The 14,182-nt window shown below is 45.6% G+C and overlaps 1 protein-coding gene across 4 annotated transcripts in view; it reads left to right on the forward strand.

Moving 5' to 3' along the window:
- VSNL1 (visinin-like 1) overlaps positions 1-7,614 on the forward strand; it is a 121,425-nt gene extending 113,811 nt beyond the window's left edge. For all 4 annotated transcript variants that reach the window (XM_010840503.1, XM_010840505.1, XM_010840504.1 and 1 more), the window contains exons 3-4: positions 3,328-3,543; positions 6,641-7,614. In XM_010840503.1, coding sequence (XP_010838805.1) covers positions 3,328-3,543; positions 6,641-6,838 — 414 coding nt within the window. In that variant the 3' untranslated portion in view covers positions 6,839-7,614. The remainder of the gene's footprint in view (positions 1-3,327; positions 3,544-6,640) is intronic.
- Positions 7,615-14,182: the final 6,568 nt, after the last annotated feature.

Genomic DNA, 14,182 nt, shown 5'->3' on the forward strand with positions numbered 1-14,182 from the left:
TGTACTTCTCAGGCAGTGTTTTCCTCCGAGAGAAGTAGATATGAGCTCAAGACCCTGATTTCTTCCTACAGAAACTGAAGGGAGTGTGGCTTCATTTTTTCTGTCATGCCCCATCCAGAGTTGAATTATTTCATCAAAAGAAGGATCATTCCCCTGATTCAAAAAACTTGAAGTACTCAGAAAATGATAAGATGAATTTTCTAAAGGAAACAACCACTCCAGATATCTGAGGGCTCTTCATCACACACTCCGTTCCTCCAGAGAAAACATGTTGGCTTTAAAAGTCAGTAAACAGACCTTCAGCAAGGCACATGCAACTTTTATAGCTCAAAATTTACCATTGATTTTTTTTTCTGAAGGCCTTCCAGATCTAAATTAATTTTTAATACACTGACCTAAGATGCCCAGCTATTTTCAGATAAAAATATCAGAAGGCCTTTAACTTAGAAGGATGCTGTGAGATGTAAAATGGGTAAAGCACTGCACCACCAGAAACCCACAGGGATGGAAAAAATTATACCCAGTGGACTCCTGACACTGGGTGCAGAAAGACTGATGGATAAAAGTCCCCAGGGAGACCTTGGAATCTACCAGGGGCTCAGTCTGCTCTGTTTTTAGGTTATTGTATTTCTCAGGTACAGGCTCTGCTCAAGACCCCTGAACACAGACGACACATTAGCAAACAGCACCCCCTTAGAGAGAGAGGAAGACCACCCAGGCAGAGGGCACATATGATACTTAGAATAAGAAATAAATATATTTGGTCTTAATCCTTGGTTCCTGGTACAGAAGTTTCTAAGACTCTTGGAATCTCTGGAGTGATCAGTGTCCACATGCATGTTCAGTCATGTCCAACTCTTTGCAGCCCCATGGACTGTAGCCTGCCAGGCTGCTCTGTCCATGGGATTTTCCTGGGAAGAATACTGGAGTGGGTTGCCGTTTCCTTCTTTAGTGTCTATTGTATGTTAATAAGATGAGTGTATGTTAATAAGATGAGTATATGTTAATAAGATGAGTGAGGCAGGATTGTTGAGGGGGCGGCTGGTCCCAGAAAGACAAGGGGCAGATTAGAGAACTGGAACTTCCAGCCCCAAGCCAGACCTCCAGTGGAGACAGGGTGTCTGGAGATTGAGTTCAATCATCAATGGCCAATGATTTGATCGATCATGCTTGCATAATGAAACTGCCATTAACTATGGGGTTCCAGGAACTTCCAGGCTGATGAAAACATTCAAGGGCTGGGAGAGTGGGGCAACCCGTAGTGGGAGCTCCATGCATCCCTTTTATTACTCTATGCATCTCCTCCGTTGGATTGTATCCTTTATAACAAAGTGGTGAAGTGAAGTTGCTCAGTTGTGTCTGGCTCTTTGCGACCCCATGGACTATGCAGTCCATGGGATTCTCCAGACCAGAATACTGGAGTGGATAGCCTATCCCTTCTCCAGGAGATCTTCCCAACCCAGGGATCGAACCCAGGTCTCCCTCATTGCAGGCAGATTCTTTACCAGCTGAGCCATCAAGGAAGCCCAAGAATACTGGAGTGGGTAGCCTATCCCTTCTCCAGCAGATCTTCCTGACCCAGGAATCAAACTGGGGTCTCCTGCATTGCAGGACACCCCAGTAACTCCAGGCCATTAGGATCAGAAGTGAATTGACCTGTAGGACACCCAGCTGGGATACAGAAAATTGGTTGTTGTGAGGAGAAAAAAATAAAACAACCCCTCAACTCCTCCCCCACCATGTGGTGTTATAAGTGTTACAAATAATGAACAGTTCAGAATATAGGAGGCTCATAGTTACAGAATGAGTTGTTTGATTAGAAAAGAAGAGATGGTCAAGTTTTTATTTCCCAAGATTAATAAAATGATTGTTACTGTTTCATGCCACCAGGTTTAGGGGTAGCTTCTTACACAACAAGAGCAAGCACCTGATCAGATACTGGCGTCTGCAAGTTGAAACCAGATCTCCCCACCCCTGCCCCCGGGAATGCTTGTCTCATCCCTGGGCCTCCTGTATTCACCCCTTACATGAAATGCTTGTCTTTTGTTTCTGGAGGAAGATTTCCTACCATTCAATGTGCAGTGTAGGGTCAGTGGGTAGCAGGGCTTAGCGGGTCCCAGGTCAGGATGTACAGTGAGAAAGAGGATGCAGTCAGAGAGGGCATGATGCCAGCCATCTGTGTGTGGCCAGCCTGACCCACTTAGCAAGTGGCAGCACCCACGCCAGAATATGAATGCCATGGCATCCTTAGGAATCTGCTTTGGACTTTGTATTTAGTGGAATTCTTCATCCAGAAACACGAATGCACCTTCTCTGGTTTAAAACAGCACGTGGTTTGTTTTTGTTCAGGGATGGGACGAGGTTTGCTTGCTAGTTTCCTGTGCTCCACCTGGAGAGAATGTCTTTTCCTTTTTTTTTTTTAATATTTTTATCAGAGTATAGTTGCTTTACAATGTTGTGTTAGTTTCTACTGTACAGCAAAGAGAATCAGCTCTACATATACTTATATACGTATATGGAGGATGTCCTTTAGCTTTGCTAGGGCAGAGGGTCAGGCATCAGAGCTCCCTGCTGTGTGTGGCAGGCCCAGATGTGTGTCCAAGCCCAGGGCCATGGCCACGGTCTCCGTGGTCTTCCCACTTTGGGGTCTGCACCCCCTCCTCCTCCTGCGTCCCTCTCCTGTCTCCTGCAGCACCCTGCTGGCTCTGAGAAGACACCTCTTTATGTCTCTCAGAAATAAGCCCAGTCATGTTCTATTTTTAGTGGGTCTTAAATGCCCCGCAAAAGAAAAGTTTCTAGAAAAAGGAGTTGGATGCTGGCCCAACACCCAGGGGGACCTTGGTGGGCTAGGGACCGGGAGCCACTGGCGGGAGGTCAGGGCCACCTTGCTCAGGCCCCACGGGCAGTGAGCCTGGATGATGACACCCGGAGAAATGTGGGAGTCCAGGTCATACTGCCCTGTGCAGGAGAGAAGTCAGCTGGCTGCCCCGTCCTAGACCTCGAGGGAGAATGACAAGAAAGGCCACAGAGGAGGAATTCTAGCAGCCCTGATCCAGGTCCCACCAACCTCAAAGCCCAGTGTCTCCAGCCTCACCCTCAGGCAAGAGCGAGGAGCCTGGGAGTGAGGACGCATGGGGAGACCGCTTCCTTGTGCCCGTCCTTAGCCTTGAGTGTTGGGCCAAACCCGGTCCACATGGGCAAGCCTGACCCCCTCGCCCCCTGGGAGGGCTGGGAGAGCCCCGGGCCAGCGTGTGGCACTGGGCTTTCACTTCGGGGCCTGCGATTCTTCCCCTCCTGACAGGTGACCTTGTGTGTTCTGCCCTGTAGTTCTTCCCATACGGGGATGCCTCCAAGTTTGCCCAGCACGCCTTCCGCACCTTCGACAAGAACGGGGATGGCACCATCGATTTCCGAGAGTTCATCTGCGCGCTGTCCATCACCTCCAGGGGCAGCTTTGAGCAGAAGCTGAACTGGGCTTTCAACATGTACGACCTGGACGGGGACGGCAAGATCACCCGAGTGGAGATGCTGGAGATCATCGAGGTGAGGCCCCCGGGTGTTCTCAGGGCCTGGGCTGCTGCAGGCAGAAACGCAGACCTTGGGAAGAGCCTCCCTGGGCACAGGCCTATGGCAGGTCCCCTGCTTCCCCACCAGGAGCCCTGGCAGGCCTTGAATCCTCTGTCCTGTCCCCTGCCTCCACGCTGGATAATGTCTCAGCTCCAAGCTGCTGGGTTCTGACTGTCAACCACATTTCAACCAGCCATGCTCTCACTGTGAGATCTTCCACCAACATAAGCCTAGAGGGTGAGAAGGATGGTATCAGGGACCCAGCTTCTCTAGCCCTTGGCTTAGCTCTGCCCTGCTGGACGCCGCTCTCTTCTTCAAGCCAGCTTCCCCACGGTGGGCACAAGATGCTGCCCATGGTCCCCAGTTTCCCATCATTCCACGTAAACAAGCATCTTCCTCAGTTGCCTGTGCAAATGTCCCAGGACCCCCTGCCCACTGCTGCAACCTCAGTCTTCAACACCACTCCTTACACACTGAGTGTGAGATACCTGGGCCTTGGTTTTCCTGGAACACACAGCCTCACATCAGGGCCTTGATATCCTCTCCCTCTGCCCAGGACCGCCCCCCAGGTCCCCTCATTCCTCTCAGGGTTGCCCCTTCATCTCAACATCTTGGCAGGCCTTCCTCCCTGAACTCACCTCCCCCTACCCCTGGGCCATCTAATCCCTTACCAACATTTTTTTTTTTTTTTGGTCATAGATTTTATCACTGCCCTAAATTATCTGATACAATAGAACACAAGCTACATGTACAGAGAGGGCCATACTCTCTCACTGCTGTATCCCTCGAGCCTAGAACAGTGCGGGAGCCTGCTGAGCACTCACCCGCTGATGAATGAGTCATGCCTCTTCACTCACTGTCTTAGCTTGTGTGTCCACCTCTGCGCTGACAAGGTGACCCAAAGAGGGAAGGCAGGACCAAGTGTCTCATCCTGGAGCTGGGGCAAGGCCCTGCCCAGACCACAGGGCTGAGATTTGGGGTGGGGGGGAAGCAGAGGTGTAGATCCCCAAAGCAAAGCTAAGGGGTGATGGCGAGAAACAGTAGCCAAAACCCAAGTGACCCAGATGCCCTCTCTGCTATGCTGACTCTCCTCCCTCTGGGGCCGCTTCCCAGCTCAGTCAGCTCTGACCTCTGGAGCCCTGCCTTCCACTTACCCCACCTGCACCAGCATCTTTAGTCCCTTCTCTACCTTTAGTACCCACTTCCCTTCCCAAGTAAACTGGGAGACCCAGTAAGGTTCAGGCATGGAGTTGGCTATAGGGCATTGAGCACCAAACCATCAATGTCTTTATAAAAAAATGATAATGAACCTACCCTTCAAGACTGTGGTAATGATTAAGCACCTGGCACACTTTCTCTCAGGCTTCCCTGGTGACTTGGTGGTAAAGAATCTGCCCACCGAGGCAGGAGACACAGGTTCAGTCCCAGGGTCGGGAAGATCTGCTGGAGAAGGAAACGGCAACCCACTCCAGTATTCTTGCCTGGGAAATCGATGGACAGAGGAGCCTGGTGCGCTACAGTACAGGGGATCACAAAGAGTTGGACACAACTGAGCGACTAAACAAGACTTCCTGTCATGTAGGAAATGCTCAGTACATGGCAGTTCACTGTCAAGGCTCTGTCCCCCTTGGAAATATCCACCTCGACTCTCAGCTCCTTTCCTTCTAATCAGCCGTGCCCCTTCTTCTTACTCCCTCTGCATGTGGCTCCCTATCTCCTTCTCCAGTATTTTCTCCAGCTTCTAGCCCTCTGCACTTGCACCCTGGCACCCCTTCCTGCCTCCAGGTTCCTTTTTGCTGAGTCACCTTTTCAGAACCAAAGTATCAGTAACTGATACAGCCTTTACAGCATCTCTGTACTTCAGGAGCTGCTCATTCATTTGGTCAAAAGTCTTTATAGAGAGGTTCCTCCATGCCACGCACAGCTGTGCACACAGATCCGGCTATCCAGCTGACATACATTTGCTTGCATGTCCCCTGCAGCCTCACTGTCCATCCAGGGCTGCTCACCCTTGAACACTCACCACTGGCCACTTCGGCCTCTACCATGCTTTCCACCTGGGCTTTTCACCTTTTCCTTCAGGGCTCTGGGCCCATCCAAATCTTCTTTACCCTTTAAGGTCTAGGTTATCTCGCCATCATCATAATCCAATTGTAGAACATTTTTATTCTCCCAATAGGATACCTTATGCCCATGGGTATCCCCAGGTTTTGAAAACTACCCTTCTACTTTCTTTATGGATTTGTCTCACTGAACATTTATATAAATGGAATCTTACAATATACGTTTGGCCTTTTATATCTGGCACTTTTTTGGACATTTATCTACGTTGTAGCATCTGTCAGTATTTCATTCCTTTCTGTTGCTAAAATCATATTCAATTGTACAGATGCATCATATTTTATTTATCTCTTTGCCAGTTGAGTATTTGTGCTGTTTCACTTCAGGGCTATTATTGAAAATGCTGCTATATGTTTACCTACAAGTCTTTGTGTAGATGAGCATTTTAAGGCACTTTCCTAAGAATGAAACTCGTTTCTACCTTTCATTTCCATTTTGAGAATTATATGTGTGCAGTTTAATGGAAAATGGAATCATCTTACTCTGTTCTTTCACTCATGAAGATAGTCCCTGACTCGCAGATCCCTCTTAGCTAACTTCTTTCAGGGCTTAATTTTACTGGTGCCCCTTGCTTGCTTTCTTGACAGATTGTAAGTCCCTTATCAGTTAGGATCAGATTACGGTCCATTTCATCTGGGACCACTTCATCTTTTCCTAGATCTCCAAGGAGTAGAGCTTGTTGATTACCATCTGACCTCAAACTCAGAAGTTTCCAAACTGAGCTCATCATTTTCGTCATTCTTGGTCTCACCACAACTCTTTTCACTCACTTCCTCCAGCCCGAAAAATTAGGAGTCATGAAATTCTTCTCTATCCCGTTAGTCATGAGACTCACACCGATTTGATTACACCACTCTCTTATTTAAAAGCGTTTAAGGAGTCCTTTGAAGTAAATTTAAATTCTTTACCCCATCCGAGGTGAACTTTATGATCTATTTCTTGTCTTCCCAAGGCTATCTACAAAATGGTGGGCACAGTGATCATGATGAAAATGAATGAGGATGGCCTCACGCCCGAGCAACGAGTAGACAAGATTTTCAGCAAGATGGATAAGAACAAAGATGACCAGATTACACTGGATGAATTCAAAGAAGCTGCCAAGAGCGACCCTTCCATTGTACTACTTCTGCAGTGCGACATTCAGAAATGAGCGGAGGTCAATGCTATGGACTGCACAAGAGTATCAATGTTCCATTCAGTCTGCAGCTATTAACACACACACACACACACACACACACAGATATTGCTTGGACTACCTATAAATGGACTTGCTTCTTGTGTTTGAAACACTTGTGTGCATGAGAATGTCATTTGCTAATGAATTTTAAAAAGCATATATTCTAAAACAGACAACCTGCCACAATGTGATATGTGTAATATCATTTCATAAAAAACCTTCCTCCTCCAAAGCCTGGGCAGAAATGTGCTGCAAAGAGTTCTATGATTTCTTGTTCATGTTTTGCTAATGCTTGTGTCTCCTTGATTACATAATGTTAGTAGCACTGAGACCCCCATGGTAATGTAACTGAATTTTAAGCTGTGTCACCATTCTCCTGTAAAATAGTACTAGACAGACACACCGAGGAGATCTTGACTCCTCTGTATGGTCCACACACAAGAGCTTGTATTATCAGTGAATATAAATGTATGACATTTGCATGCCTTTTAGGTTTGCCTTAATTCTTACCTCATTTGCACCCTATCAACCTGGAAAGAGCTGTGTTGGAATTAATGCAGTATAAACCTTACAAACTCTGCTAAATGACTCATAAATATATCTATAATATGCATATACTCAAAGATATTATTTATTGAAAGTAAAAAAAAAGATGGATGCGTATTGATTTCTGCTTGAATTTTCAAAGGCTTCCAAAGAGGTGGCAATAGATGTCCCAAATAAATTTATAACATTTGACTTTTCCCCTCAGTTCTTATTTCATAATTTTAAATTGGAAACAGATGTTTCATGATCATCCAGGGTCGGTAGCAACAAATGTACTAAATTTCCCTTTGAACACACAACTTGGGAATTCAAAGACGTAGTGACAACCAACGGGGAAAAAGTGACTTCTCAATACTTCATCCTGGCCCTCAGAAGAGGGAAAATTAATATGGCATGTCAAGTTTAAATAAAACATAAAACTTGCTCATTCTCAAAAACTGCTCACTATATGACAATACATGCTAACTCAGTGTGACTGTGTGTTATGTTTTACACAACACACTGAGTGAGAAGCGTCCTGCTGGCAGAAAAGGGGCCTTCTGTCTTGCCAAATCATAAACGTACTCGTGGTTTTAAAGATGGAACAAAATCCTGACCGTTTTGAGCTTGAGGAAGGAAGGCAGAGATTCCATGAAGAGCCCCAGGGGCAGGTTTGCATTTTCAGAGCAAGCGTGGATGAGACCGGTTTCTTTCTCCAGGACCATCCAGTAGAACTTGCTGGGATGGTGGAAACTTCTGCACTGGTTGTGTGTGACTTTGGAGCACTTCAAGTTCAGCTAATATGACTGGCAAACTGAATTTTTCATTTTAATTAATTTGCATTTAATTTGCCCCATGTAGCAAGTTGTCATCGTATCAGACAGTACAGTGCTAAACTGTTCACTTTTTATGGACTGCCTTTTTTCCTAAATATTCGTCCCTTGTCTGTCTTAGGATCCTTAAGTGAGACCTGAGACCAGGACCTGACGATTCCATTCATCTATTCAGCAAGAAGCTGGGAGTGAGCAAAACTCCCCACAAACTCTCAGGAGACCGGTGGTACCTGAAACCCTGCCAGACCACACTTCCGCCCCCAGAAAGAACAGTCCCAAGGGCTCATAGGACTTCCGGGTGCCCTTAACCCTGTACTTGGTGAGTCCAGAGTGGAGGCAGGAGAAGATGGGGCCATTCAGAGCCCCCAGTACTCTCTCCTCTGATGGAGGGTGGTGTGGAGGTGGAGGGTCGAGGAACTGGGAAGACACCTGAGAAAGGCACTTGGTGAAATCAAGCTCGAGTTAATGAATTCTTAGCAAATTTTGACTGATCACCTATAACGCCCCCAACACCATTCTTCTAGGGAGAGACAGACAGTAACCATACACACTCCAATTGTAAGAACTCTGAAGAAAAGCACAAGAGGTGAAGACAGATGGAAAACGATGGGATGCAGCAGTGGTGTTTGCTCTAAGCTGGTTAGGTGACACTGATGTAAGACCCAAGCGACGGAAGTGAGCCACATGGGTATTTGGGGAAATAAACTCTCCAGGGTCTTCCTTGGTGGTCTAGCAGTTAAGACTCAACATTTCCACCATAGGGGCATGGGTTTGATCCCTGCTCAGGGAGCTAAGATCCCGCATGGAACTAAGATCCCCCATGCCCCTTGGTGCAGCCAAACAAACAAGAACAAGAACAAAACACACCCTCCAGCAGACTCGGTTCAGTTCGGTTCAGTCTCTCAGTCGTGTCTGACTCTTTGCGACCCCGTGGACTGCAGCACACCAGGCCTCCCTGTCCATCACCAACTCCTGGATTTTACTCAAACTCATGTCCATCAAGCCAGTGATGCCATCCAACCATCTCATTCTCTGTTGTCCCCTTCTCCTCCCGCCCTCAATCTTTCCCACCATCAGGTTCTTTTCAAATGAGTGAGTTCTTCGCATCAGGGGGCCAAAGGACTGGAGTTTCAGCCTTAGCATCAGTCCTTCCAATGAATATTCAGGACTGATTTCCTTAAGGATTGACTGGTTAGATCTTCTTGCAGTCCAAGGGACTCTCAAGAGTCTTCTCCAACACCACAGTTCAAAAGCATCAATTCTTCGGCGCTCAGCTTTCTTTAAAGTCCAACTCTCACATCCATATGTGACTACAGGAAAAACCATAGCTTTGTCTAGACGGACCTTTGTTGGCAAAGTAATGTCTCTGCTTTTTAATATGCTGTCTAGGTTGGTCATAACTTTTCTTCCAAGGAGCAAGTGTCTTTTAATTTCATGGCTGCAATCACCATCTGCAGTGATTTTGGAGCCCAAAAGAATAAAGTCTGCCACTGTTTCCACTGTTTCCCCATCTATTTGCCATGAAATGATGGGACCAGATGCCATGATCTTATTTTCCCAGCAGACTCACTGGGAAATAAATAAAATGTAGAAATTGGGCCAGCAAATGAACATCTTATTTGTTTTAGTCCTCACTGCTGTACTAGAGTAGACTGTTGCAGAGGGCTGAGAGCAGTCTGGCAGTATTAGTTAGAATAAGTGCACATATGCCCTCTGACCCAGCATCCCCACTCCTGGGTATGTTGCCCAAGATGCTTTCACAGGTGTCTGTATGGGGACTTTTCCCAGCATGTCTATGACAACTCTGTTTCTGGTGTGGGGACTGGAGGCGACTAGTGGTTCGTGACTAGAAGACTAGGTAAGTAAGACATGGTGCATTCACCCTATGGCCTACTTACCTTCAGCTGGGAGCCGACACCCACACATGGGTTTTAACAATGCTGAAAGGGAGAAAGAGCAACAGTGAAACCTGTTGCACAGTATAATACATACAAATGAAGCATGCATTCTCACAAAAGAACACTAAAGACACATAAAATAAAAGGAAATATCACATTAGAGTTGAGGGGTGTACCACAACATTTTATCCTCTCCAAGCGGTGATGGCTTAAAATAGAAATCATCATCTTAATATTCCTCACAGCTACTGTGGGTCGGGAATTTGAGAAGGTTCACCTGAATGTTTCTGGTTGGGGGTTGCTCATGCAGTTGCAGTCACATGATAATTTGAGCTGAAACAGGTCCCTGGAGCAGCCTGGAGTGGAGAGGGCATCTCTCCCCTTCCAACCTCAGAGCATCTCCACACAGGCTAGTTTGTGCTTCCTCACAGCATGGTGACCTCACAGCAGCCATAGTACTTACCTGGTGGGTCAGATCTCCACCACAGGCATTCCTGCAAAGAAACTGGAAGTTTCATAGTCTTTTCTGCTGCTGCTTAGTCGCTTCAGTCGTGTCCGACTCTGTGTGACCCCATAGACGGCAGCCCACTAGGCTCCCCTGTCCCTGGGATTCTCCAGGCAAGAACACTGGAGTCTTTTCTGACCTAGCCTCAATTGTCATGAAGTAGCACTTCCATGGCATTCCACTGATTACAGGAAAGTCACAAACCTAGCCCATAATCAAGAGGGAAATTAGATTCCATGTCTTTCTTAATGGGTTTTTAAAAGTTTCTAGAAGAACAGGAGCAATGTTGTTGCCACCCGTTTTGGAAAACCATTGGCCACAGTCTGCCCTGTAGCCACGATCCATCTCTTCCACCTTCAAAATGCATTCACCTGCTTCCAAGTAAAGACAAAAGTCTCATCCCCTTATGACTTCAGGGTTGGGCTTGAAGCCCCAGATCTCATCATCTAAAGGCTCCTCAGTGTTGGTTCATCAGATGTAGCACATTGAGATCATTCTTTTAAATCCAAAGGCCTGTGGATAACCAATAGGTAATTATCGCCCCCTTTCTCATCTGCCTTACACAACATAGAATGTTGGGATGGGGAAGCATAGTCAAAGCTATGGTTTTTCCAGTGGTCATGTATACATGTGAGAGTTGGACTTTAAAGAAAGCTGAGTGCTGAAGAATTGATGTTTTTGAACTGTTGTGTTGGAGAAGACTCTTGAAAGCCCCTTGGACTGCAAGGAGATCCAACCAGTCCACCTTAAAGGAAATCAGTCCTGAATATTCATTGGAAGGACTGATGCTGAAGCTGAAACTCCAATCCTTTGGCCTCCTGATGGGAAGAACTGACTTATTTGAAAAGACCCTTATGCTGGGAAAGATTGAGGGCAGGAGGAGAAGGGGACGACAGAGGATGAGATGGTTGGATGGCATCACCAACTCAATGGACATGAGTTTGAGTAAGCTCTGGGAGTTGGTGATGGATAGGGAAGCCTTGCATGTTGCAGTCTATGGGGTCACAAAGAGTCGGACACAACTGAGCAACTGAACTGAACTGAAGCATAACTACAGTAGAGACACACTTTGAAAAAAGGGGAAACTGGAAAGCTTAAGGTAGTCTCTGGTCCATAGCAGTTCTGATATCCACTAGGGACATCTTGTAATTTCCTTGATTAAGGCTCAGTCCTACTTTCTGCTGGTTGTTCTCCATGGCTTTTGGCTCTGCCTTTTGTGTTCTTGTTTCTACCTTCTGAGTTAGCCTTCCTTTTTCATAAAAAAGTAGCCTGTTTATAGCTGAGTGGTTTCTCTGCTTACTGCCTGCCCATAAGGTTTCAGGAGTACAAAAACTTGTTTTCATTTTTGTACTGTCTCTTTCAGTCTAAGCTGATATAATTCTTTAAAGAAAAATCTTATAGTTTTTTTATGGATCAGTATACAAAGTCCTATGAGAGGGGACTGGAATACAAAAGTAGGAAGTCAAGAGATACCTGGAGTAACAGGCAAATTTGGCCTTGGAGTACAAAACAAAGCAGGTCAAAGGTTAACAGTTTTGCCAAGAGAACACACTGGTCATAGCAAACACCCACTTCCAACAACACAAGAGAAGACTCTACCCATGGACATCACCTGATGGTTAATACCGAAATCAGATTGATTATATTCTTTCCAGCCAAAGATGGAAAAGGTCTATATAGTCAGCAAAAACAAGACTGGAAGCTGACTGTGGCTCAGATCATGAACTCCTTATTGCCAAATTCAGACTTAAATTGAAGAAAGCAGGGAAAAGCACTAGACCATTCAGTATGACCTAAATCAAATCCCTTAAGATTATATAGTGGAAGTGAGAAATAGATTTAAGGGATTAGATCTGATAGAGTGCCTGAAGAACTATGGGCAGAGGTTTGTGACACTGTACAAGAGGCAGTGATCAAGACCATCCCCAAGAAAAAGAAATGCAAAAAGGCAAAATGGTTGTCTGATGAGGCCTTACAAATAGCTGTGAAAAGAAGAGAAGCTAAAGGCAAAGGAGAAAAGGAAAGATATGCCCATTTGAATACAGAGTTCCAAAGAATAGTAAGGAGATAAAAGAAAGCCTTCCTCAGTGATCAGTGCAAAGCAATAGAAGAAAACAACAGAATGGGAAAGACTAGAGATCTCTTCAAGAAAATTAGAGATGCCAAGGGAACATTTAATGCAAAAATGAGCACAATAAAGGACAGAAATGGTATGGATCTAACAGAAGCAGAAGATATTAAGAAGAGGTGGCAAGAATACACAGAAGAACTGTACAAAAAAGATCTTCATGACCCAGATAACCACGATGGTGTGATCACTCAGCTAGAGCCAGACATCCTGGAATGGGAAGTCAAGTGGGCCTTAGGAAGCATTACTACGAACAAAGCTAGTGAAGGCGATAGAATTCCAGTTGAGCTATTTCAAATCCTAAAAGATGATGCTGTGAAAGTACTGCAGTCAATATACCAGCAAATCTGGAAAACTCAGCAGAGGCCACAGGACTGGAAAAGGTCAGCTTTCATTACAATCCCAAAGAAAGGCAATGCCAAAGAATGTTTAAACTATTGCACAATTGTACTCATCTCACACAATAGCAAAGTAATGCTCAAAATTCTCCAAGCCAGGCTTCAATGGTACATGAACCATCAATTTCCAGATGTTCAAGCTGGATTTAGAAAAGGGAGAAAAACCAGAGATCAAATTGCCAACATCTGCTGGATCATGGGGAAAGCAAGAGAGTTCCAGAAAAAGCATCTACTTTTGCTTTATTGACGACTCCATTTGACTGTGTGGATCACAATAAACTGAAAAATTCTTAAAGAGATGGGAATACCTGACTGACCTGCCTCCTAAGAAATCTGTATGCAGGTCAAGAAGCAACAGTTAGAACTGGACATGGAACAAAAGACTGGCTCCAAATAGGGAAAAGAGTATGTCAAGGCTGTATACTGTCACTCTGCTTATTTAACTTATATGCAGAGTACATCATGTGATATGCAAGGCGGGATGAATCACAAGCTGGAATCAAGATTGCTGGGAGAAATATCAATAACCTCAGATGTGCAGCTGACACCACCCTTATGGCAGAAAGCAAGGAAGAACTAAAGAGCCTCTTGATGAAAGTTAAAGAGGAGTGAAAAAGTTGGCTTAAAACTCAACATTCGGAAAACTAAGATCATGGCATCCAGTCCCATCACTTCATGGCAAATAGATGGGGAAACAATGGAAACAGTGACTTTATTTTTGGGGGCTCCAAAATCACTGCAGATGGTGACTGCAGCCATGAAAAGACACTTTCTCCTTGGCAAAGTTATGACCAACCTAGACAGCATATTAAAAAGCAGAGACATTACTTTGCCAACAAAGGTCCGTCTAGTCAAAGCTATGGTTTTTCCAGTAGTCATGTATGGATGTGAGAGTTGGGCTATAAAGAAAGCTGAGTGCCGAAGAATGGATGCTTTTGAACTGTGGTGTTGGAGAAGACTCTTGAGAGTCCCTTGGACTGCAAGGAGATCCAAGCAGTCCATCCTAAAGGAGATCAGTCCTGAATATTCA

This window comes from Bison bison, unplaced genomic scaffold (assembly GCF_000754665.1).
Source record: "Bison bison bison isolate TAMUID 2011002044 unplaced genomic scaffold, Bison_UMD1.0 scf7180017864145, whole genome shotgun sequence".
NCBI lineage: Eukaryota > Metazoa > Chordata > Mammalia > Artiodactyla > Bovidae > Bison > Bison bison.